General features: G+C 44.6%; 1 protein-coding gene across 3 annotated transcripts in view; it reads left to right on the top strand.

The window, feature by feature from the left end:
* Positions 1-2,296: 2,296 nt before the first annotated feature.
* The window catches only part of EEIG2 (EEIG family member 2), a 65,524-nt gene continuing 41,035 nt past the window's right edge, over positions 2,297-26,785 (top strand). Inside the window, exons 1-4 of one of the 3 annotated variants that reach the window (XM_077452768.1) lie at positions 2,297-2,574; positions 3,375-3,947; positions 20,066-20,186; positions 20,916-20,945. In XM_077452768.1, coding sequence (XP_077308894.1) covers positions 3,799-3,947; positions 20,066-20,186; positions 20,916-20,945 — 300 coding nt within the window. In that variant the 5' untranslated portion in view covers positions 2,297-2,574; positions 3,375-3,798. Of the gene's footprint in view, positions 2,575-2,837; positions 3,948-20,065; positions 20,187-20,915; positions 20,946-26,785 lie in introns of those variants that run through there. The other 2 variants (XM_077452767.1, XM_077452769.1) reach the window with 2 other exon arrangements.

Raw genomic sequence — 26,785 nt, 5'->3', positions numbered from 1 at the left:
GCAGGTCAACATATGTCTGGTCAAGCATGTGGTGCCCAAGCGGCTGATGTTTTGGCCACGTGAGATACGCTTGAGACATATGTTGCAAATAGCAGCGGTGCGATCTGATGCACTCGTCTCAAAAAAGGCCCACACCAAAGAACTTTTAGAATAACGCGCAGAGGCAGCGCTCTGCACAGGCGGAGCTCTGCGGTGTGATTCAGTCGGTGTGCTGCCCCTAAGCTGGCCCCCGGAGGGCATCCTGCCTCGTTGGACATGTGCCTCCTCCTCCTCCTCCTCTCTCCTTCCAGGCACCCACGTGGAGTCAGTGCCCTCATCATCCCCTCCCTCTTCATCGCTGTAGCAAACCTGGCAGTATGCTGCAGCTTGTGGAACATGACTGCCAGATTGCTGTCCTTCTTGAGCATCCCCTCTCTCTGCGCTCACGCTACTGCCTTCCTCTAGCTGAGTGTCATCATCAGAGCCCACAAAACACTGGGCATCCTCCTGGAGCATGTACCCAACACTGTGCTCAAAGAGTTCAGGAGACTCCTCAGGAGGACGTGGTGGGTCTAGGGAAGGAGTCACTGATGATGACATTGAGAGGAGGGAAGACGATGCGTTGGCAGCTGCTTTGCTAGTACCCTGAGACTGGGTGAGAGAGGATGAGGAGGATGAAGAAGGCTTGGTCATCCACTCTACCAAGTCGTTGGCATGTTGCGGCTCAACATGTCCAGCTGCCGAAAAGAAGGACAAGCGTGTCCCATGGCCACGTGCTGATGACAATGCACCGCGTCTACGAACAGCACTGTTGTCTCTAGACACAGAGCCTGCTTGCCCTCTTTTATCGGCTCGCGCCTGTCTGCCTCTCCTTGCTGGCCTTCCAGACATGGTAATGGCCTGAAGGGAGTTGGGTAAAAAAGCAGTTGGGTAGTGTATATTGTGCTAGAGGCACACAACACCCACTAACTCCTGCAGATGCCTTTATTATAGAACACCAGAGATAAAGGGGTATATACAGGTGTATACTGTGCTGTGCTGGAGGCACACACAACTTCCAATAACTCCTGCAGATGGCAAGTGGGCTCAAATAGAGAACAGCTATGTAGGTGGATATAGCGGTATGTACTGGTTACAGAGCACGCAGACAGCACGCACTATCTCCTAACACTACTGACTGCAAGCTCTATTATAAAAGATAGATCACTATATAGGTGAGGTGAATATAGCGGTGTATACTGCGGTCAGGGCACGCAGACAACAACCACTACACAACAGCAAGATCGAAAATCGTCCGAAAACGATCGGTGTGTACTGTGTTGAAGGTACACAGAACACCCACTAACTCCTGCAGATGCCTTTATTATAGAACAGCAGAGATAAAGGGGTATATACAGATGTATACTGTGCTGTGCTGGAGGCACACACAACTTCCAATAACTCCTGCAGATGGTAAGTGGGCTCAAATAGAGAACAGCTATGTAGGTGGATATAGCGGTATATATATATATATATATATATATATATATATATATATATATATATATATATATATATATATGGATTTTTTTTTTAAACTGTCATTTTCGTTTTCAGTTTCAGTCAAGTGCATCCTCATACCTCCCAACATTTTGAGATGGGAATGAGGGACGCCTACTAGCAAACGTATGTAGGCATAGGACACGCTCCCTGCCACACTCCCTTAAAAGAGAATTAACCAAAAAAAAAGGTTAATTAAATCCACATGGGCTTTTTTTTTACCACTACTATTTCTTTATATTGGCTTTTAAAATTTACAAATGCAGCAATTTAGAATTTTGAGGAAAGGTTTAGCACTGGGAAACACTTTTTGAAAGATAAAAAGTGCATTTTATATACAAATATATACATCAGACAGACATGAGGGACAAATGAGGGAGAAAGGGGCACAGAGGGACAAATCAGGGACAGTTGGGAGCTATATGTACTGTATTTTCGGTTTCGGCACCAAAATTTCTGTTCAGTGCACCTCTAAATAAAATAAAGCTAACAAAAATGGAGAAGGCAGCTGGGAGTGTTTTTTTTATTTTTTTTATAAGACCATTATTATTTGTCTTGGTAAACATTCTATTTTTGGGTCCCACCACAGTAACAATATTCTTATTTGGCTTACTAAAAGTGCTGTAGATGCTATAGGAAAGACTCTCTAAAGTTCCCCATGCACTACCAGTTTGCCTCGCTAGATGTCCCTGTACGACACGTGTGCTTAGGACTTCCTACACCTGCAATAGCGGATCTCCCCACCAGGTGCCGCCACTAAGACAACACTATTGACACACGGCCAGGTACGGAAGCCTGGTGGGGTCTGGAAGGAGAGACAGTGATCCGGGCGGGACACGGAGGAAGCGATCTCTTCAGACCGGGGAACCCGCAGCCTGTACTAGGATTGCAAATATTGGAGCTGCAGCTTAGGGACTGCCGAGGGGGCAACCTACTGGACTCCAGGGGACGGAGAGCTCAGGAAAATACCTTCAGGACGATATAAACACCTCCAGGACTGTGCAGGAACCAGCTGAGCACATCTGTGGACGGCTTCCCAGGAGCATTGTGATAGATGTGTGTGAGGGGAGCCATAGGAGCTCACAATCAATTACACCCACACATACACATCTGATACACCCACACATCCCATATATACATATCCCATAGATACACGTCCCATACACCCACACATCCCATATACACATCTGATACACCCAGACATCCCATAGACCCAGACATCCCATATACACACATCTGATACACCCAGATATACACATAACATACACATCTGATACACCCACACATCCCATACATAAAGATCTCATATATACACATCCCATACACCTACAGATCTGATACACCCAGATATCCTATACACCTACAGATCTGATACACCCAGATATCCCATACACCTACAAATCTGATACACCCAGACATCCCATGTATACAGATCTCATATATACGCATCCCATACACCTACAGATCTGACATATAGATGTCTCATACAAAAACAGATCTCATACATCCAGACATCTGATTTGTAGACCTATAGCTGATAAACTGTGTGCAGTAGGGGGCTATTGGGGGGCCACAACTGCACACTGACCCTTATACAGAGACTGCCATACTGATGAGATCTGATTGGCAGCTGTAATCAATGTGGATAATACAATCAAATGAAGACCTAGAGTATTGCTGATCACTGACATCTGATATGTGAAGTGGCTGGACATATACATATGTGAATCAAGTCTCTAGGTAATACCAATACGATGGGATGACGTCCTCCTAGACGCACACTATAGGGAGTGGGCAGTGTATTTGGTTTGATTTGAGATTATGTTGGTATCTGATGAGTTTCTACCCCCTTCTAGTGACTGTTGCCCTGATGTAACCCATGGAGATTTCTGATGTAGGGTGGGACTCGATGTTGACATTTAAATTGGAGAAGAGAAGAATGTGACCTCACAGTGTGCATAGTCAGGAGCTCCAGTTAAAGGAAGTGGACACTGGGAGGAAGGTGATTGCAGCACAGAGCAGAGGATGATCATTGTCTTCCAAGAAAAGAAGAAGCTGACTTGGAAAATCTACATCTCACTGACATCAAGCTGCTTCGTGGAATAAAACATTTTTTTTTTTTTTATAGATTTCTGGGAGTGGAATCTGGAAATAACATTGTATTGGTATTCACTTTTGTATCCCGAGGGCCAAAACTCATTGCCGTTGTTAGGTCATTGCTTGTGCTTGCCTCTGTTACTGTGCCGCATCATCTGTTCAACATCTCGCCTCCTCCAGTGTATGGCTTTCATGATGATGAAAAAGAAGAAATTCAAGTTTCGGGTAGATTTTGAGTTGGATGAACTGTCTTCTGTTCCTTTTGTTAATGGGATCTTGTTCTGCAAAATCCGACTTCTGGATGGTGGCAGCTTCAGTGTGGAATCAAGCAGGTAAGAGGATAGAAGGATCACTAATGATTGGCTGTGTATTGAGTGCTTTGACAATAACAACCTGCTGCCAGTATATAATGATACTCTTCTCAGACCTAGTAAACGGTAAAGCCGACCATAGATTATGCAACGTTCTTTCCTGCAACCACGGGTTGCAGGAAAGAAAATAGCTGGATTCCCCTATCTACATAGTCTGTGCTGATGGGGGAATCCCTTCCGTGGAGCTATTGTGTTCTCCAGGTGGGTGGGCGGGCATGGGGAGCCGTTCCTACCCAGAGACCACAGTGATTACTGCTAGCAGCTATAGCCGCTGGCAATAATTACAGGCTAAAAATCTGACATGCTGGTTTTACCCAAGTTAATCGATGGATTGATTTTGGTACAGTCAGCCTGCCCACCCATACATGGATCAAATCTTGGTCTATCCTGCCATCTCTTGAATTCCTGTTGTGTGTGTGTGTGTGTGTTTTTTTTTTTTTTTTTTTTGCGCAAACAGAGATTTTTAATGGAATTGCAATGTCGCACACAACCTGAGCATTTGGATCATTTTGGCTCATGCTCCCATTGACCTCTATGGCAAAGTTGGCAAGCCAAGTTAAATTTGCAGTCACTACAAAAAAAAGTATCACATCCATGGCATGTGTACAGCCCCCCTTGGCTATGTGTTTTCTTTATGGTGAGCCTTTGGGGCAGTAAAATCTTGGCTCAAATGCCTATTTATACCCCCTTCCCCAGCCACCTGTCCAAATAAAAAATTTTTGTTTTTGTTTTTCAAAATTTCGATCTTTATTTGTTAAAACGTAATCTTTCATTCTGTGAAATACTGTTCATCTTGAAGCTATATAAAGCTGGCCATACACAAAGCACATTTAATCAAGGGCTGCCCATCATCCTTTGAATGAAAAGTTGTTGACTGATCAATGTCTATATCCAATCAGATGCAGATACTGTTCAGGCATAATCCCAGGCAGCGCCGCTGGCTGTCAGAATACGATAGCTCCAGTAGGAGATACGCCCATCAACACTGTTCAGCAAGAATAGAGAAACAAAAAAAAAATGTGTTCAGCCAGTAAGGATGAGCTCAGGTGTGTTCGCAAAACAGCACGTGCCGAGTCTGCCAGGAAGTCGGCACTGCACGGTGCTAATCACAGGCAGCGAGAAATTTCCCGATCTCTGCAGCTGCGCATCGGGACAATGTCTCATTGCTTGTGATTAGCGCTCCGCAGTGCCGACTTCCTGGCATGTGCTGTTTGCGAACACACCTGAGCACATCCTTAATTGCCAGCACCTTGTGAGTCAGACAGTGGTAACCTTGGTCAAATCGTGTTTAGCTTGATGGAAAATGTCCTGGAAGGATTCAGTTCACCCCCAAAAGTAATGTTTCAAGTATAGGAGGAGTCTGATGGACTAGGTCACCTACAGTCTATGAGGGACTCCAGCCTGATTTCAGTGGTATAGTTCTTTGCTTTGCTCCCTTGGAGTTTTGGGTGTGCCTGTTGCATTAACTGTCATGTAAAACGGAGTATCCAATAAGGATCAGCTCAGGCGTGATCGCAACTAGCACGTGTGGAGCCCGCCAGGAAGTTGGCACTGCACAGCGCTAATCGCAGGCAGTGAGATATTCCTCGATCTCTGCAACCGCACATCGGGAAAAACGTCTCACTGCCTGTGATTAGCTCTGTGCAGTGCCGACTTCCTGGCGGGCTCTGCACGTGCTAGTTGCAAACACGCCTGAGCTCAGAGGGATTCTGACTTTGATGTTCAGGCTCTCGGCGCACTGCTGAGAGCCTGAGCCAGCCACTCCTGCAGCCTGGCACTCCAGTAAATGCTGGAGGAGAGAGCTGCTGACCGACAGTCACTGGTTCTCTGCTCACTGAAAACCGGGAACTGAGTGATCTGTGGTCTTTGATCTCTAAATTCTCAGTCTTAGAGGTGGCAGGAGACAGATGCAGCATTGGACTAATGCTACATCCACCCAGGTTTGTAGGTTTTTTTTTTTTTTTTTATCATGTTCTGCACTTCTCTTTCAACACACTGCCTACCAGAAAGGTATGTATTTAACATTGGTTTTCGATATGTTATAACTGGATAGCAGTCATGAAAAAAATGTAGCGATTGGCATTAGTGGCCTCTTCTGAAATTACTGATTGCCTGTAGGGGAGAACTCAGGCGTGTTCAGACATGAGTCCGAACCTGCCTGAACTATCCCACTGGGAAGCTGTCAAAGCCAACAGCCAATCATAGGTGGTAGAGGCATTCAACGCCGCACAGCTATATGGGTTCTGCAATCACTTGGGGTTGGTGAATACTTGGTGTCAGTTCTGTGGTTATTTATTTAGTTGGCTTGAGGGTGAGTTATTCTATTGGACAGGACCCTGGATCTGTGTGGTGTCGTGCCAGGGAGAGTGAGGGTGGGCTCCCTGGCCACCGCTCCATAATGGGATGTTTTCTGGCTGAAGTATCAAGTGTTTAAAACAAGAAGCACCTATTTGAGGAGGGTTCCTGTCTGTTAAAGTGGTTGTAAACCCTTACAACCAACTTTGACCTACAGGTAAGCCTAGATTAAGGCTTACCTGTAGGTCCAAGAAATATCTCCTATATTTGCCGAAAGACAGGCACGCCGCGGTCAACGGCGATGTGCCGCGAGTGGCGGCTCCCGTGTGCATGCGCTGGAGTGGCGGCTTCGCCGAATGACAGCGGCGGAGCGGCTAGACCCACCGAGAAGATGGATGCGCCGAACTACGGGACAGCGGTGACATCGCTGGCACCTGTGTCAGATAAGTGACACATAATGGACTACTATGCGATGCATAGTAGTCCATTATGCTTTGCCTTTGCAGGGAATGAAAGAGGAAGTAAACCCATTAGGGTTTACTTCCTCTTTAAGCACCTCTTTTAGGAGGGTTCCTGCCTGTCGAGCACCTCTTTTAGGAGGGTTCCTGCCTGTCGAGCACCTCTTTTAGGAGGGTTCCTGCCTGTCGAGCACCTCTTTTAGGAGGGTTTCAAGCAGGGCACTCCAGGCTAGACTCTTTATCGGGTGGCATGCTAGGTTTAACCCAGCATATCAATTTAGGCCGCCATTACATTACACAGCAAAAGTTGCGTTACTGCATTTCATTGTAACATTGTAAAATCCCCTTCGAGATTGAAAAACAGGAATTCTGGGGGTGGCATTCCAATGCAAATTGTTTTTCAGAGCCCACCGCAGAGAGTAAAGTGAAAGTGTATTCACTTAAACAAGCCAGTTACGTTCTAGGAAAAAAATCCATTACTTTTCTTTTAATTTCCTTTGCACATGATCAGTAAAGTGAACACAGTCACCTTATTTACTAACATTCACTTTGCTAAGAACAACCTTTACTCCTTTAGTAAATTGGCCCTATTGTGTGCCTAGTGCTAGCCAATTGTAGAGGATTCATGATAACCGCACCGACATACTTCAATCTCTGCTCACCGAGTAATTTGGGTACAGCGCCGCAATTGTCATTCAAAGTGTGACAGTGCTGAAAACTGAAAACTCGCTTGGGCAGGAAGGGGGGAGAAAATGCCCTGTATTGAAGTGGTTAATATGTTCTATGCATTAAGGTAAAAAAAAACTTCTGGGTGCAGCCCTCTCCCTCCTTTATACTTGCCTGAGCCTCATCTCGATCCAGCGACTTGCATGAGAGCTGTGGCTCTCCTGGGTCCCCCTCTCCTCATTGGTTTACGCAGCTGTCAATCTCAGCCTTTGAGCCAATGAGGAGAGAGTGGGGTGAGGGTAGGGCCCAAGCCATGCTCTGTGTATGAATAGACAATGTCCATTCACGGGAGCAAGCCTGCTTGAGTGATTGCCTCCAGCAAGAGTCTTGCAATTGGGGACACTTAGCAGGGGGGAGGGGCCAGGACCGCCAGTGAGGGGACCCAAAAAGAAGAGGAACAGGGCTGCTCTTTGCAAAACCACTTCATAGAACAGGTAAGTATAATTTTTTTTTTTTTTTTTTTTGAAAAAGTTGCCACCTTAACCCGGGCCATTTTCCAGCTAAAGGACCAAGCCCCTTTTTGCGATTCGGCACTGCGTCACTTTAACTGACAATTGCGCGGTCGTGCGACGTGGCTCCGAAACAAAATTGATGTTCTTTTTTTCCCACAAATATAGCTTTCTTTTGGTGGTATTTGATCATCTTTGCGGTCTTTATTTTTTTGCGCTATAAACAAAAGAAAGAGCGACAATTTTGAAAAAAAAATGCATTATTTTTTACGTTTTGCTATAATAAATATCCCCCAAAAATATATAAAAAAAACATTTTTTTCCCTCGGTTTAGACTGATACGTATTCTTCTACATATTTTTGGTAAAAAAAACGCAACAAGCATTTATTGATTGGTTTGCACAAAAGTTATAGCGTCTACAAAATAGGGGATAGTTTTATGGAATTTTTATTAATAATTTTTTTTTTTTACTAGTAATGGTGGCGATCAGCGATTTTTATTGTGACTGCGACATTATGGCGGACATGTCGGACAATTTTGACACATTTTTGGGACCATTGTCATTTATACAGCGATCCGTGCAATTAAAAATGCACTGATTACTGTAAAAATGTCACTGGCAGTGTAGGGGTTAAGTGTGTGTGTTTTTTTGTTTTGTTTTTTTGTTTGTTTTGTTTTTTTAACTATAGGGGGCGTGGCTTGGCGTCTGACGTCACTGATCATCTTTCCCTATAACAGGGAACAGACAATCAGTCACAGGCTCAGTAGGAAGCACGAGGAGAGGTTTGTTTACACTTACCTCTCCTTGTTCTTCAGCTCTGTGATCCGATCGCGGGACACCGGCGGCGATCGGGTCCGCGGGTCCCACAGTCACGGAGCTCAGGACCGGGTCGCGAGTGCGCCACCAGCTGTGCACTCACGACCCACGGCTGGGCACTTAAAGGGCAACGTACCTGTATGTGCTTGTGCCCAGCCGTGCCATTCTGCCGACGTACATCGGCGTGAGGTGGTCCTTAAGCGGTTAAATAGGCCTAATTAATGTACATGGGATGCTCAGGCACCCTCATCTGAACGTTTTTCTTGACAGCTTGAAACCAGCGTGCCCGCATCTAGGAACGTTTAAGATAACATCAGTAGATTCTCCCAAAGCACAAAAATCCAGTATTTATTGACTTTCAGCCATTGTGTGAGACCAGAGTGAGTAGCAGCAGCTGAGAGAGCAGTGTACTTGTATATACATCTCTTCATTTTCTCTTTTTTTTTGACCCTGGATTGGCCCCACTGAATACTAATAAAAAAATCCAAAAGCATCTTTATACCAATCGGGCTTACGGCACCTTGCATTTCAGTAATTGGGGAGGTGATTCATGTGCCCTGGCAGTATCTAGTACATTTTTTCTCCATTACTCACTGCTGCTTTGTAAACAAAAACATCTGAAAAATTGTTATGGATAAATCAACACATTTTTTTTTTTTTTTAAATGTAATGTTGTTTGAGTATTTTAAACAGTGTAAATCAGTGATAAACTCTGATGTAACTTAAATCTGTATGTCCAGGAATCCTAAAAATGACCTTGTTTGTCACTTTACATTTAGATAGAACCAGGATCTGCAGTGGATGACTTGATCTACTTCATCTATGATTGATGTCTTCTGCTGCCGACTTCCTTCCTAAAAGCAGAGCTATATGTATTTTTTATTTGTTTTTGCCAGCAGGCAGCCTCTTTTGTTTGTAAAAGAGACATGCATTGTCTCTTCTGAAATAAAGTGAACTTACCTGGCTGTTTTGCGCATGCAAGGGTGGCTCTGTAGGATGCTGTAAGGGAAAAGAGCCACCATGAAACGGGAAACATGGGTCAGCGGTCATGGCATTGGCTTAACCAGGAACATAGGCAAGGATTAAATGATAAATAAGCTGCAATAATTAAATCGGATGCGTAAAGTCCTTAAAATACTAAGGCCCCTTTTAAACATGCTGTCCGATCAGATCCGCCTGCCCGTTTTTCAGGCGCTCCATTCACCTCTATGGAGTGACGGATGTCAACGGTGATATGTCTGCTGACATCCGCTGCTATCCGATCCAATCTGGTCTGCCAAATCTGGATGGATGGAGACCCTATTTTCCATCCGTCTGGCTGATGGGATGAAAATGGACAAGTGGATCAGTTTTCATCTGACCCATAGAGGTCAGCGGGGCTCTGACGGGTCTGTCTCTGCACAGTGAGTGGAGACAAGACCGGTCATCCACCTGCTCAGTGGAGATCAATGGAACAAGCGGGATCCGTCAAAACGGACAGCCCTGTGTGAAAAGGGCCTAGGTGTTTAATATCACTTTAAATATTGGAGAGAACGTCACTATGACAGTCAGATAATTAGCATATTAAGAAAGGGACCAGCAATGGCAGTCTTCCTTTAATGAAAGGGGACCTTTTGTATGGTCTCAGGAATGTAAATATACAGCTAATGAAGTATAAAATCCAAATTTTGGATTGACCCATACAAAAGAAAAATGGCATAGATTACACAAAATATATGGATGTGGACTAGAGGTTATGTCACATAACACCCAATCATTACAGAAGTACTGTGGGACCTATGTTGGCACATTCCACATATACCAGTTGGGGGGTGGCAGCACCAGTAGATATGATTGTCCTGCAGGCTAGCATTTGGAGCAGGAGCAAATCTTATCTCTCTTACAAAGCCCTCCTGCAAGGTCCATCCATATATGTGAGTAGAGCTGGGTGTTCCCTCCAAATAGAAGAAAGGCTGTGCATGCTCTTAATGTTAAAACACACACAGGCGCCAGCATGATGACATTACCCATTGGAACTACCATTGCCATCTGCGTGATTAAAAAAAAAAAGATCCGTGCATGTGCCAAAGGTGGCATTGGATTGGAACCACAACAATGGAAAAATTTGCACAGTGTCCAAATTGGCACTCGGGCGTCATTCCTGTGGGCCCATGGTGTAACACTGTAGGTTAAGCACTCAAAAAAGAGTGGGGGGCAGGGGGGGTGAACAGAATAACAGTCATACTACCTCCCTGTCCCTACCAAGAGACCAAAAACCTAGTGGGGAGGGAGGGGAAGGGGCCTTTACAACAGAGAGGGATTTACCAATCTAGAACAGCCTTTCTCAACCATGGCTTTGTGGAACTAATTTTCCATGGGTTCCTTGGCCAGTGATCTCCTCCCTGATTTTACCAAAATAGTTCTGGCAACCACACTACTCAGGAGAACCATTTACCTGAAGGGAAAAAGTGGAGCTGCTTGCTCCTCATTTCTTTTAACCACCAGTGAATTTCTTCATTGGGTAATATTCTTCTGACTGACCACAATTTGTAAGCAGCATTCTTTCTGCTGACCACTGGTGCAAGGAAGCCATTCTCTTATTGACTACCAACGTGGTGTATACTGTGTACGCTTATCTACAATGAGCTGCAGATATACCGTTTAACAAGCACCTCAAGTTTAGAGGGAAGCTTCAGGGAAAAAAAACTTTAAACCACTTTGAAGCAAAATAATGGTCAGTGAGCATCAATGCAGCCTGATTAGTGCCCATCTGCAGCCTCAATGCAGCCTAATTTGCGCCCATCTGCAGCTTCAGTGCGGCCTGATCTGTGCCCATCTGCAGCTTCAGTGCGGCCTGATCTGTGCCCATCTGCAGCTTCAGTGCGGCCTGATCTGTGCCCATCTGCAGCTTCAGTGGAGCCTGATCTGTGCCCATCTGCAGCTTCAGTGCAGCCTGATCTGTGCCCATCTGCAGCTTCAGTGCAGCCTGATCTGTGCCCATCTGCAGCCTTGCTCTTCACTGCAGCCTGGTCAATGTCCATCTGCAGCCTTGCTGAAATAGAGAGAGCCAGATCTCCTGTGTACTCACCTCGGCGTCACACCCAGTCCCGCCTCCTATGAGGGATATAATGCTGGTCCAATCCCGGGACGTCAATGCTAGGAGCCGTCCAGTGGATGGGACTGGGCCTGACTGCGAACCGAGCTGAGTACACAGGAGATCCGGTGTCTTATCATATAAGGTCCCCCATCAGATTAGCTCCGCTGTGTACTGTGCATGCGCAGTACACAGCAACACAGATTCCGAAAATAGCCGAGGTTGAACGGAGTCCAGGTTCTAGCCCCACCATCCAAGTGGACATATAGTAGGAATAAAAAAGAGCCGAGCGCAGGGAGGCCGAGCCCGAAGCGTGGCGAGCAAAGCTCGCCCGCAAGGGGTCGTCTAATTTTCACAACCCTATTTCCGCTTGGATGGTGGGGCTACCACCTCCACTCACGGCACAGGCGCCGTTCAGCTTCGGAAATTTTACGAAGCTTCTTCTGCCCCGTACTGCACATGTGCAGTACGGGGCGGACGCTATACGATGGCCGGACTGAATATGCCAGAACACCGGCTCTGTCTATTTCGGTGGCGCTTGTCCACTCCTTCCCCTTGGTGGCAGCCTATATAGGCGTATAACACGCACACACGATATTCCCCCTATTGTAAGGGGGAAAATGTGCGTGTTATACACCAATAAATATGATGATTCTTTTTAGCAGGGGTTCCCTTAAAACGTAATATAATTTCAAGGGTTCCTCCATGTTAAAAAAATAAGTAAATAATAATAAAAAAAAAAGTTGAGAAAGGCACAATTCTACCACCGTTTTATTCTACAGGTCTTCTAATTTCAGAAAAGATATATTGTTTCTGGAATTTTAGATACTTTTTCATGAAAAATGCTAATAATTTTAGCACGTGTATGAAACAACAAACTGGTCTGGCTGCAAAAGGGTTAATACTTTGAGCCATTGTCTTATAAAAACGCATGCAAATCAGGAAAATTAAAGTGATGTGAGAGCTGCTAATCTGCATGGTTTGTGTAGAAATACAGGAACCAGTGAATGAGCCACACAGCCAGGAAACTAGTGTGTGTGTGTGTGTGTGTATGTGTGTGTATATATATATATATATATATATATATATATGTGTGTGTGTGTGTGTGTGTGTGTATGTGTGTGTGTATATATATATATATATATACTGTATAGTAGAAGGGCTTTCTGATTAAAGCGGGAGTCCGCCGGGACTCCGCGTTTTTTTTTATTTTTTTTTTTATTTATTTTTTTAAAGTCAGCAGCTACAAATACTGCAGCTGCTGACTTTTAAAATAGTGACACTTACCTGTCCAGCGCGCCCGCGATGTCGGCACCCGAAGCCGATCTCTAGATCGACACTCGAGTGCTGCCGCCGCCATCTTGGGTATGGGAATCAGGAAATGGAGCCTTTCGGCTTAATTTCCCGGTTCCCTACTGCGCATGCGCGAGCCGCGCTGCGCAATGAGGACGGTCCCCGCTGCCTCTGGGATCTGTGCGTTTCCCAGCAGGCAGCGGGGCACTTGCGGAAGGGGCGGGCACTTGCGGAAAGGGGCGTAATGTACGCCCCTTTCCGCAGAGAGCTAGCCCGGAAGTGGGTGCAGTTACCTGGATTATCCAGGTAACTGCACCCCCCCTCCCCCCTGAAAGGTGCCAATTGTGGCGCCGGAGGGGGGGAGGAATCCGATGAGCGGAAGGTCCATTTTTAGGGTGGACCTCCGCTTTAACAATGCCAGCCTCCAGAACTGTCAGTGTAGCTGGAAGTGCTCTGGGGTCTCACAGTCTACAATGATCATAATACATGCAAAAATGATCATAATACAGGCAACCACACTAAGACTAATTTCAACTAGTGCAACTTTTCATGCGACTTTGGACACACAAAGTTGCATGACCTACCCCCATTCTGTGTGTTTTTGCACAGTGCAGAACAAGACTTTGTATGTTATTGATGGGGAAAGAACATATGCGAGAAGACCACAGGCAATACAGGCGAATTAGTCCTTTGACCTCTGTCTTTTTGGGCACACTTTCGAACAGAGTTCAGTTCTTCCTTAAAGTGGTTCTAAAGCCTTTAAAGGGGTTCGTGTCCCTTCGTGTCTTTTGCAACCAATGCATTAAGGTGAAAAAACTTCTGACATTGACCGGCCCCCTAGCTCCCCCCCAATTTACTCACCTGAGCCTGTTCGTTCCCTCGGCGGAGGCAATCTGTGTCTATGCATGCAAATGCTGGACTTGGGAGTTCACCTGCAAGGTATCCCCCAGGGAGAGCGCTTCTCCCAGTGGGTTTACTGATGCGAGGAGGAGCAACAAGCACTGCCGGGGGGACCCATGAAGACAAGTTTCGGGGCCACACTGTGCAAAATGAAATGTACAGTGGAGGAAAGTATGATATGTTTGTTATTTAACCCCTTCCCGCCGAGCGTACGCAGATGTGCGTACTCGGCTTCCGGGGGGTATACCGGGATGATGCCCGCACCTGCAGGCATCATCCTGGTACCGTTTTTTTCAGCAGGCGATTGGCTATCCAGACATAACAACCGATGCAGCTAAAAGCCGCTCGACTGTTATGCCGAAGCTGTTACCAGTGCTCCCGCTTGATCGGGAGCACCGATTCCTGGTGCGATGCCTCCGGCCGCTGGGGAGGAACTGGAACGAAGCCGTAATCGGCTTCGTTCCGGTCTCCTCATAGTAAACACGGAAGCGACGTCATGACGTCACTTCCCGTTTACTCGGCTGCCAATGGCGCCGGTTTAAAAAAAAAAAGGTATTCAGAATCGCCGTTTTCGGCGATCTGAATACATTGAAGTGTAAAGGAGGGGTGGGGGGGTCCATCCCTCCATAAAGAGTACCTGTCACCGCCTATTACTGTCACAAGGGATGTTTACATTCCTTGTGACAGCAATAAAAGTGATCAAATTTTTTTTTTTTAAACAATTTAGTCATTTTAAAATAAATAAAAAAAGTCCCCGCGAATAATTTTACTGTTTTTTTTTTTTTAATTCATGAAAGTGTTCCTTTTCCCAAAAAGTTGCATTTAAAACACCGCTGCGCAAATACCGTGTGACATAAAATATTGCAACAATCGCCGTTTTATTCTCTAGTGTCTCTGTTAATAAAATATATATAATGTTTGGGGGTTCCAAGTAATTTTCTAGCAAAAATATGGATTTTAACTTGTAAACCAAATGCCAAAAATAGGCTTAGTCATGAAAGGGTTAAAAAAAAAAAGGGTTTACAACCACTTTAAATAATGAAAATACTTGCTTGCTCCATGCAGTGGTTTTGCACAGAGTAGCCCCAATTCTCCTCTTCTCGTGTTACTCCTGGCTCCTCCCATTTGACCAGTTCCCCCAATAGCGAGCCTGGGGCACTGGTGCATCCTCGCTTCTGAGCACTGCTCTATGCATCCATAAGACATATAGAGCTGCGGCTTGGCCCCACCCCCTGCTCTCTCCTCATTAGCTCAATGGCTCTTGTGCTGTCTCAGCCAATAAAGAGAGGGAGTCCCACGACACCCGTGGCTCTCGTGTACATTACTGGATCGAGAGGGGGCTCAGGTGGGTATGGGGAGGGGGGAGGAGCACAGAAGGTTTTTTTCCCATCATGCGTAGAATGCAATGAAGTTATTAAACCTGCTGTTGCAAGAGGATCCCCCCAGCCCCTACCTTTATACTTACCAGAGCCCGATCTTGATCCTGCGATGTGCAAAAGAGCAGCTGCTCTCCTGGCTCTGTCCCTCCTCACTGGACAGATGGTTAGCAGCGGGAGTCATTGGCTCCCACTCCTGTCAAGCAAATCCTATAATGAGGGGGCGGGAAGGTGTGGTTGAGCCCCTCTGTGTTAAAAGACACAGGGCGGCTTGGGAGGGAGCCCACATGAGTTCCCCCATAGAAAGTTTTCTAGAGGGGCAATCAGTGTGTGGGGGGAGCAGGGGGAAGGAGCCAGGAGCGTCAGTGGGGCACCTGAGAGGAGGAGGGTAAACCAACGCATAGAGCAGGTATGTGTAAAATGTTTGTTATTTTAATTTTATAAAAATTGAAGCTTTAATATTACTTTAGTTTCAGCGATGTATAAGAAATTGAAATATATATATATATATATATATATATATATATATATATATATATATATATATATATATATATATATATATATATATATATATATATATATATATATATATTATAATATAATAAAACTAGAACTAAACCTTGCTGGATAACAGCTTATATCAGAACAATACAAAAGGTTGCTAGGAACAAAATAATGTGATGAAATGATTGAATTTGTATTAGGTGATTATGTGCTAGAATAAAAAAATCCGGTTTTCTTTCTTTGTGACTCACACAGGGAAGTGATGAGTCAAGGCAAAGGAAGCCCAATGTGTTCTGCGTCTGCCTCATTGTGATGATTTCTGTTTATATTGATTGGTTACTAAGAACCTGAACTGTCAAAAGCACATCTGCAGCCAGCTTGTGCACACTGTCCGGCTGGTGGTAATGAGGGCACATGGTCTACTTCCCCCGAATGTCTGGCCGTGACTGTGTAACACAAGCAGGCTCAGTGTATTAGTCAGACTATAAAATGAAGCTGGTATAAAGCAGCATTTTTCAAATACAAAATTGTCTTTGTGGTCAGTTATGTTCCAAAAAGAAAACTGCCAACTGCAGTTTAGTGACAAAAGCTGTAGTTACCCTGAGGCAATAGACACAGTGCAAACTAACGCTGATGTCAAACCTGCCAATTCCTTTCCTAATTGCAGTTATTTTCAGTTCAGTTTTTATTCTGGCAGATAAAATGTAACACATCTTAGGTTCACACCTATGCCTTTTTTAGTGCGTTTTCAATTTTGGAGAAACACACTACAGTCCATTTACCATGATTTCCTATGAGTCTTGTTCCCATCTGTGCAAATTATGGAAAGGGCCAGGGACTTTTTTTCTGGTTTTTATTTCCATACATTTCAATGGATCAAAAATGTGGCATATGGGAGGCCAGACCAACCCTAGTGTGGCTCGGGGGCCCAAGTCCTTCTGATCGAGGCCCAGCCCGCAGACGGTGTTAAGCCGGTAGCGCCCCCCGGCACGGCGAACCCGGCCTCCCCGGAGTCCGGCTGTTTGGGAATGCAGCCCAAAGCGGGTGGTAAACTCCATCTAAGAAAAATTTAAAAAAATGCAACTGGAATATGCAAACTGCAACGGCGTGAACCAGGCCTTAGGCCTCATCCACACTGATTTATTGTAAATGCTGTTTCTCCAGAGAAAATCAGCATTAAAAACTCACCTAAGCTGTGTTCTTTCAAACTAGTTAAAGCGGAGGGCCGTCGAAAAAATAAATATTAAAAGCCAGCAGCTACAAATATTGCAACTGCTGACTTTTAATATATGGACACTTACTTGTTCAGGGAGCTCGCAATGTCGGCAGCCAAAGCCGATCTGTCTTTCGGCTGCTGCTGCCGCCATCCTCGGTAAGGGAATCAGGAAATGAAGCCATGCAGCTTCACTTCCTGGTTCCCTACTGTGCATGCCCGAGCCACGCTGCGTGTCCTCACTGGTCCCTGCTGTCTTCTGTCTCCCAGAAGACAGCAGGGGAGGACAGAGTAGGCGCCGGAAGTGGCGTAGGTCACTGCGAACGCCATGGTGATCTATGCCAGGAAGCCCCTGAAAGCTGCCAAATGTGACACCGATTGGGGGGATTCCAAAAAGTGTAAGTTCAATTTTTGGGTGGAACTCCACTTTAAGCAGAGTTTGGCAGCATTTGGTGTTTGGACATTTATTTCATTGGCCAGAATTTTAAATTATTCTGGCCACTGAAATGTAAAAATGATGAAGTGCTAAACGTGCCAAGCACTTAGGCATACTTTGCTTTCACGTATTTGGCTCAAAAGCTTCTCTCCTGTATGCGATTCTTCCTTGTTCAGGAGAAAGAGAGCTTTGACTGCCTCTAAACTCCTAAAAGCCTATATGTGCATGGATAGGTTTTTATTGGGGTGTGATCAGGGGCAAAAAACACCAAATGCCCCAAACATGTCAGTTTAAGATCAGCAGTGTGCATGAGGCTTTAGTTTTAGACAGTGGTTGTCAGCCAACTTCAAGCTGAACTCCAGCCCATAGAGCCTTTGTAAGGTTTTTATTGTCATCTGTGTCCCACCCGGGGAGATTTCCCCATGATTTTTGTCTGATAGGAAATCTCTCCAATGTTGAGACAAAACACACTTTAGTACTTTTTAGCGAAGGATAAGCCCTTGTACACGCGGTCGGAGATTCCGACGGAATGTGTCCTATCGGACCGTTTTGTCAGATATTCCGACTGTGTGTGGTATGCATCGGACTGTTTCCGTCAGAGTATCCGACGGACCAACTTTTCCAACTTGCCGGTAAAATTTTCCGACAAAATGCTCCGATCGGACATACTCCGATCATGTGTAGAGAATTCCGATCGGACAAAGTGCCACGCATTCTCACATCAAATTCCTACACCAAAGCTATTGGCTACTAGCGTGAACGTAGTCCCGTCTTAACGAAATAAGGTCATCATGTCGGATTTTCCGACAACTTAGTCCGACCGTGTGTATGCAACAGTTTCGGACAAAATCCGACGGATTTGGTTGTCAGAATCTCCAACCGTGTGTACAAGGGCTAGGACATTTTGTCAGTGTCCATTCTTCTCTTTCCAGGTGACTACCACAACCTGTATTTCTTTCAAGGGGCATTAGAATGACAGAAAGTAAAGTAAAATCTCCCTAATGTACTGTAGTTAGACTGAAATATAAAGTCCTACCCAAAACTAAAAGAACATTTTTTGGCTGCCCCGTTAAAGAACACCAATACTGAGGCAATATGTCATTACTGACAAACTTTTGAAAATGCTAGCAGCCTGGCTGATCTAAAGGCAGAAAGGAAGGTCAGAGTAAATTCAGAAACCCTGACCTGCATAATTGTTTTGGGTTGCAAGTTAGCAGGAGAACCAGATGACTAGCATTTCAAACATGAGAGGTTAGCAATGGCAGTTGATACAGTATTTTCTCAGTGGAGGTTTCCAAGTTCATGCTTATCTCCAGGGGCTCTGCAGCCGATTGAATATTGGCAGCCTCACTATCTTCATAGCAAGCTAGGCATCCTTCTTATAAATTATGAAGATGGCCTTTTGCAGCAACTGCCAAGAGCCTCCCTGCTTGTTACACAGAGTGGCAATAGCAGAGTATTGTGATTGGCACACCATACTAACTTTTTATTGCTGCTCACATACCCCAGTGGGCAACACCAGAAAATAACTTCTGCGGCCATAGATGGGATGATGACTTGCCAGTTGACCCTCCATGCATTAAAGCAGACCCAGTGGAAAAGTCACACAAATTAATAGGACACAGGTTAGCACAGCTTACTTCTTAAGTAAAATAATTGCCTCTTATTTGCCATCATTTCAGGAAAATGTGGCACATTCATGCAACCTAAATGCCAAGCAAAAGAATATTTGAGGCTAATTTTACAAAGCTATGATGATTGTCCGCAAAAAGAGGCAAAAAAAATTTATAACGATTTTTTTTTAATGGCAAATACACTTAATGACACAGGTCAGTGATTTGGCATTTTGGTGTTTGGAATCATTAGAGACTGCAGAAAATATGTTGTTTCCAGTTACACAGACCTAGCCTGCTAGACTTACTGCGGATAAGAGTCACCAAGCTGAATTTTAATTTTGGATGAAAGTTGCCAGAGCATCAATTGTGTAAATGTATACTAGTACCTACCCACCTGGGGGCCATTTTGGATAGGTGTTGTGATAGTGAGATTTGGAGAATGATGCCTTTATGCAGAGCTCAGTCCATGTACAAATATGTATTGTATTGCAGGATGAATGACCCACAAATCTCCATAGACTAGCTGTCACCATCTTGGTTATGTGGCATAATCCTATCCTGTGTCCTGCAGGCTAATGCTCTGTGCCTATGCAACCAATAATCAGGTCTAAGCTGACACAAGGGATGTAGAGGTATGCTTATTCAAATCTCACTGAGAAAGTCATATGTGGTGTCAGGTGATAATCTTATTTTGTACCCATGTCTGTAGGCACAGGCTCGGGTTAAAGTGTACCTCAACCTGCTCAGTATAAAAAGCCATTGCACTGGGAAAAGGTGAAATCATAGTGAACTCTGGCTAATTTCTGGACGCGTCATAAGTATTGGCTGATGCTAATGGTTGCTTATGGGTTGAGTAGGACCTGTATGTTATTAAAGCCTTTGTATTGATTTTTCTCTGGTCTCATGTCTCTCTTCGTAGGGAAGTTGTCCAAGCTAACAGTGTCCATTGGAAGAAAAAGTTCTCCTTTATGTGCAAGATGAGTGCAAGTGCTGCCTCAGGGATCCTGGACCCATGTGTCTGCAGGGTGTCTGTCCGTAAGGTAAGACTGCTACTACTTTTCCTAAAATGGACCTGTATCTGCCGGCTTCAGAAAGGGACTTGTGGGGACAAATTGCTGACCTCCAGTTAGCTTTTTTTTCCCCAGTCATCTCCCATCTCTCTTTTTCTTTTGGTGTCAGGAAAACTTGTCAGAAGTAATTCATGCTGATAGTAGAGGAACGAAGCAGCAGACAGGAATAACACTTAGTGCTTCCAATTGAGACAGGGACACACTATAAAGGGATATGGTTTGTTCATATTTCATGTCTGGGGTTTATATCTACTTTTATTTATTGTGTTTCCTCCCTATGAAGGAGATGCATTGCATGGAAGCAGGGTGGAGGAGGCTATGGTCCCTCATATTCTGGCCTGTCCTCCTATTCTCCATTTTTCCGTTTGAAGTTTGGAAGTATAGTAGAAAGGGTCTTGACCAAATTTGCATTCTAGACCCTTTTTGTTTAGTTGTTAGAGATGGTCTAGTATTTGGGTGAAGCACAGTTGATTATTTATTCCAAATTCAGAGGATGATTAAGGTCAGCATTACAGGAAGAATGTAATTTCCCACTATGAACAACATCTCCACTATTCTTTTCTGCATTCTTACTGCCTACCCTGGTTGGAATGAGAACCAGAAAGGAATAAAGTTGTGTTGGCGTACCTGTATGTTGATGGAAACCTCGTTGGAAAAGACTACTTCTTACATTTCTGAAATGTTTCCTATGTGTTTTAGGAGCTGAAAGGTGGGAAAGCCTATGCTAAGGTAAATATCTATGGACTAGCATGCATGTTTTAGTTTTATTTTTAATACCATTTATTACTTTGTGGAAATCTTATTAATCATATGAATGATAACACAAACTTTAACTCATGGTGTTTGGCTGAAGTCATTTATTATCAATAAACTGTGTTTACTCTTTTATTTACTTTTTTTCGTTGTATATTTATTGTTTTTTTTTTCCTAAAAGAAAATAAAGAAATGTAGAAATGCTCGCTGGGCCTGGTTTTAGCGAGGTCCCCAGGGTGCCTAAACTGAGGAACAAGGCACCCCGCAGGAGTCTCACTGGTGGAGGAAGGGGGGGTGGGGGTAAAAGGGGGCACCATGGAATCTTCAAGAGAACCAGCTGACGGGGCTAGGACGACAGAATTTTAAAATAAACGGTCAAGGGGGTGTTGTCCCTCTAGGAGGTTAGGGGCATGCCATTCGGGTTAAGTTCTGAGTGATCCCATAGTTCCCAAATTTTTGAAAATTGAGGAAGTGAGTCATTTACTACCGCAGTAAGGTGTTCCATTCTGTAAATCTGCTCCAATATTTGGAGCACCTGTGGGAGAGTGGGTGGGGAGGGAGACAACTATCTTGAGGGTATGGTCCTTTTTGCTGCAAGTAGGATGAAGGGAGCTAATTTTTGAGTGTGTCTGGGGACGCCAGAGAACGGCAGGCCGTGAAGATAATTTATCGGTTCCAGAGGGAGAGCACTGTCAATTAAGTTTTGTAGGTGGGCCTGGATAGAGAGCCAAAATGGTTGAATCAGGGGGCACTCCCAGAAAATGTGGAAATGAGAGCCAATGTCACCTCGGCATCTCCAACACACCCGGGGGTGGGGGGGGGGGCCTTGGGTCATATCTATGTAATATGTATGATTTCTGGGGTTCTATACCAAAAGAACAATATTTTAGAAGCTGTCTCCCTTTGCTCCATGCATTGGGACAATTTGGAAATAGCCTCCCATATCTTCTGCCATTGAGTGAGAGGAATGGGTCGTTTAACAATCTGGGGCCATTTCAGCATGTAAGGGTGGCATGTGACTGTAAGTGAGCTGGTGTCATGTAGAAACTTATAGATGTCTGATAAGGCTGAAAAATTCCGGCCTGTCTCCATGGGGGCATTCAGGGATAAGAGAGGCTGTCTGGGATGTCAAGGTTAAACAACACGTTTAGTAGGGGTGGGCATGGAGAGGAAAGAGAGAACTGATGGGAGCACTTTTTCCATATTGAGAGGGTGAACAACATCGTGTGTAGACATAAACTCCTAAGTTGGCTCATGGAGTTCTCTAGGTTTGCTCAAATCATAGAGCCGGGATGGACCGGTCTAGTGACACTCATTTCAATCTCCGACCAAACGCTGGATGTCATTCCAAAGGACCAAGTAATGACCGGTTTAAGGTGGGTGGCAAAATAGTATTTAATAAGATCGGGGGCTCCCATCCCTCCCCTGTCTCTGTGAGCTAGCATTACCAAGTTGGCTATCCGGTGAGCTTTATAATGCCAAATGAAGTCGAGAAATGTTCTCTGAGTGATTTTGAGTTAGGACATAGGGATGGGAATTGGTAGGGTTTCAAATAGGTAGTGAAGTCTTGGTAAAATGGACATCTTCAGGACATTGATACGACCCAAGAGAGAGATTGGATAAGTGCCCCACTGTCGCAAGAGCCGGTCAATGTTACGTAAGAGAAGAGGGGTAGTTAGCCTGATATAGAGTAGAGTAGGAAGAGGTTAGATTTATCCCCAGGTATTTAAGGGAGTTCGGGCACCAGTGGTAGGAGTAGTTTTGTTTGAGAATGGCGAGATCTGAGGGTGGAATATGTATTGGTAGAGTTTCCGTTTTACTTGTATTTATTTTATATCCTGAAATAAAGCTAAAGTCTCTTAACAAAGCTATAATTTTCGGGAGGGATGTATGGGGTCTGGTCAGGTTCAGCAGGACATCATCCGCAAATAGTGATAGTTTATATTCCTTCTGGCACAAAGAGACCCCTTGGATGTTAGGATGGGCACATATGGCTGCAGTTAGGGGTTCCAGACAGAGAATCAAGAGTAAAGGGGATAGCGGACTCCCTTGCCTGGTACTGTTACTCAAGGAGAAGGATGGCGATAAGTAGGAAGATAACTTGACTTGGGAGGAAGGTTGGAAGTATAGGGCATACAGTGCTGATATGAAGGGGCCTCCAAAACCATAATTGGAGAGTGTAGCAAACATAAAAGGCCAGCTAAGATGATCAAAGGCATTTTGAGCGTCAAGGCTTAGAATCAGGTCTGGGCAGGATGTTTTATTCAATAAGTCTATGAGGTCTATGGTACGGCTTGTGTTGTCATTGGCGTGTCTGGCTGTTACAAAATGTATGAGTCTGGAGATTAAGAGGGATAGTTGGTTAGCTAGAATCTTTGTAAATATGTTGTAGTCCGAGTTAAGCAATACGATGGGCCTCTAATTGTCAGGGATGGAGGGATCCTTGCCAGGTTTTGGGATCACGGAAATATGAGCATGGAGGAATTGTGGATGAGGTGTGGTACCTTTTTTAAATAGGGAGGCGTATAGTGTGGGCTTAAAATTGGTAGGAAGGTCTAATAACAGGAATATGGTAAGCCTTCTGGGCCAGGGGATTTTTGGGTAGGGAGATGTTTAACAACGTCAGCTAATTCTTCAGGGGTGACGGCAGCATTCAGGGATGAGAGGTGTTCAGAAGAGAGTTTGGGTTGTTGTAGGGAATCAAAAAATTTGTAAAATCTCTTGCGTAAAGTTGTAGTTGGGGTCTGTTTGCAGACAATTGTTCAATTGGCGGTAAAATTCTCCAAACACCTTGGACATGTGTGGGGGCAATAGGTAAGGGTCCCATCTGCTTGCCTGAGAAAATCTGGGGAGGAATGGAAGGGACAAAGTTTCAACGTATTTACCGGTATCCTGTGGGGTTTGTTTGAGTATTCATAAAATTTTTGTTTGGACCATGAAAAAATTGAGTACTGTCCGTCATACTTTTTTGATTTGCACTAACATACAATTTTTCAGGACAAGCTTTCGGTGTATGTCCCCTTCTTCAAGGTCCAAGCAGTAATCAAGTACTGCTTGGACCTTGAAGAAGGGGACATACCCACGAAAGCTTTTCCTGAAAAATTGTATGTTGGTGCAAATAAAAAAAGTATCACGGACCGTACTAAATTTTCTCTGTCACAATTGCACTAATACAGCTACAATCACATTAAGTATGTTTGGACCATAAAAGAGATTTATCGATCTTGCTCCTTTTTTTGTGATCTAAGCTGGTTTTGCAAAGAAACAACATCTCGGAGCCCCGCCACCGTGGGGGAAGACTACAAGAACCTCCCAGCCCTGCAGAGTTTAGACAGTAAAGAGGAGTGTTTAAATGCTGTATCTTTCTTTAAACATGAACCTGTAGAAATGCAATGTCCCCGGAAGACAGCCTTGTGTGCTTCCCACAAGGTGGAGGGCTCTGAGACCATGTTTGTGTTAAGTTAGAAGTATTCAGTTAGGCCATTAGAGAGATGGGTTTTATTTTCTGGGATATGGAGAAAGGTCGCATTAAGTCGTCAGTGGCAAGTTTTGTGGGAGGCAGAGGAGAGGGCAATGTCAAGAGCTGCAAAGGAGTGGTCTGACCCAGGTTATGGGGTTGATTTCAGAGGAGACTGTGTATGTCAAGAGGGGTGAAGAGATAAAGAAATGGTCCAATCTGGAATAAAGCTAATGGGGGTGTGAATTAAGTGTATTGTTTGTGGGTAGGGTGTTTAAACCTCCAAATATCTAGAAGAATCTTAGTTCTGTTAAGTTTACGGAGGATTTGGAAAGGCTGTCAGGTTTGGTTGACGTTGTAGAGGGGAACAATACATGTCTATCTTTGCTGGGAGACATAGTCATATTAAAGCCTCCACCAATGACCATAAAGGGTTGAGAAAACTTGTCCAGAGTGTCAAACATGGTGGAAAGAAACCAGATCTGGCCAGAATTAGGGGCATAAACATTCACAATAGTAATAGATTGGGTGAGGAATGAACAGTCCAAGACAATAAATCTGCCCTGTGGGTCCAGTTAAGAAGATTTTACGCGTAAGGGGCATGATCGATTAATTAAAATAGCCACTCCTGCTTTCCCAGATGGGTCAGAAGCTAGTCAGGATGTCGGGAAATTTTTGCTGGTGAATTTAAGGGATCCCCCGAGGCGGAAGTGGTTCTCCTGGACTAAAATTACATCTGCTCTGGAAGCTTTAAACTCTTTCAAAGCAAGCCATCTCTTTTGAATAGAGTTTAAACCTTTAACATTACATGTAAGGAACTTTAGTGCCACGACATCTTAACCTGTTAAAAAAAAGCATTTGAGATATTGCATAGTAGACATTGGAGGGGAGCTTCCATGGTGCAAATGTCACATAGTGGATATAAGGTAGCATAACCACATTTAGGACTGTAGCAGCACTATCACAAAAACATATTAAGTGTATGAGGGGTAGCAGCCTCAGGTCACAAAAAAGACACGAGAAAAAAAAACATGAAGAAAAAAAAACTGAAGAGAAAAAAAAAAAGTCTGAACATCATTAGATAGAAACCTGGAAGGCCGAATGCCTCCAGGAAACCCAGGGGTGAGCCTTGGGCTAGGAAGGGGAACATGAGGACATCCAAAAACGGGGACAGGAGGTAAACTGCTGCCCTTCGATGGATAGGGGACCCGGGTTACTAATCAGGAACCGTAGAAGAAAACAAATCCATGAACCAGGGTTACTTGAGAAACTATTAGGCGACGCATACTACGCTCCAGGGGGGTGAGTAAACACTCTCAGGGGTTGTTGGCCATCCGTAATCAAGAACAGTAACAGTAGGGGGGCAAGTAAAAATAGAGATCAAGGCCGTAGCCATGTTGAAAGTTGCTCAGGTCAGGTATCTAGAAGCAGGGCGCCTCCAGGGTGTGAAGTTGGACTTGGGCCACTTCTGCCACATTGGGGACGAGGTGCGTTTTTGGGCTGGCGGCGATTTAGGAGTAGCAGAAGGTCTTCATCTGGGAGAGGTGGTAGGCCCAGGTTGCGCATAAAGGCGTCACTTTACTGGAGGTCTCGTAGAGAGCATTGTATACCTTCTCGTAATGCAGAGAGGTGAAAGAGAAATCCCCACCGATATAAGATTTTGTGTGACTGGAGATTTAGTGTCAGTGGGTGAAGATTTCTTCTTCTTGCCAGGGTAATGGGTGAGAGAGCACTAAAGATCTGGATCCTGGAACCTTTGAACTCAACCCTGGATTGGTTGCGGGTGGCAATAGTGAGAGCTTCTTTACTGTCATAGTAATGAAATCTGACAATCATGTCTCTGGGGTTAGCTCCAGCTGGGGGTTTAGGAGCCAGCAATCTGTGGTCCCTGTCCATCTAGGTCTTCTGCCATCAGGGTGGGGGGTGATCCCTGTATGGCAGTGGGGGTAATATAAAAAAAGAGTACCTGTCTCTGGCTCAAATTGCATCGGTGCGCCCTGTGCGCCGACCTGGCTAATCGAGGCTGCGGATGTGGGCCTATGCAAGTAGCGGTCCATCGTGATGTGTGCACGAGGTTTAAAAACTGAGGCGTAGTTTTTTTTCTTTGATCCTCAATCTTGCCCATGGGGTGCACCACCTGCTTCAGCCAAACACTAACCATGAGTGAAAGGAAAAGTTTTTGTGTTATTCATATTCTCTGTAAAATGGCCAAGAAATCATAAATCATAAATGTAAACTTATGAAAAAAAAAAAAAATAGATAGATATATATATCTATATATATATATATATATATCTATGTGCTATTGCATAGAGCTCATTATACAGTCTTCAAGCAGTATGAGGGTGGCACTAAAATG

The sequence above is a fragment of the Lithobates pipiens genome, unplaced genomic scaffold, assembly GCF_037356315.1.
Source record: "Lithobates pipiens isolate NorthernLeopardFrog02 unplaced genomic scaffold, aLitPip1_a1.2 Scaffold_23, whole genome shotgun sequence".
NCBI classification, from domain to species: Eukaryota; Metazoa; Chordata; class Amphibia; order Anura; family Ranidae; genus Lithobates; species Lithobates pipiens.
The sequence above is the reverse complement of the archived record's forward strand: the minus strand, read 5'-3'. Positions and strand labels throughout refer to the sequence as shown.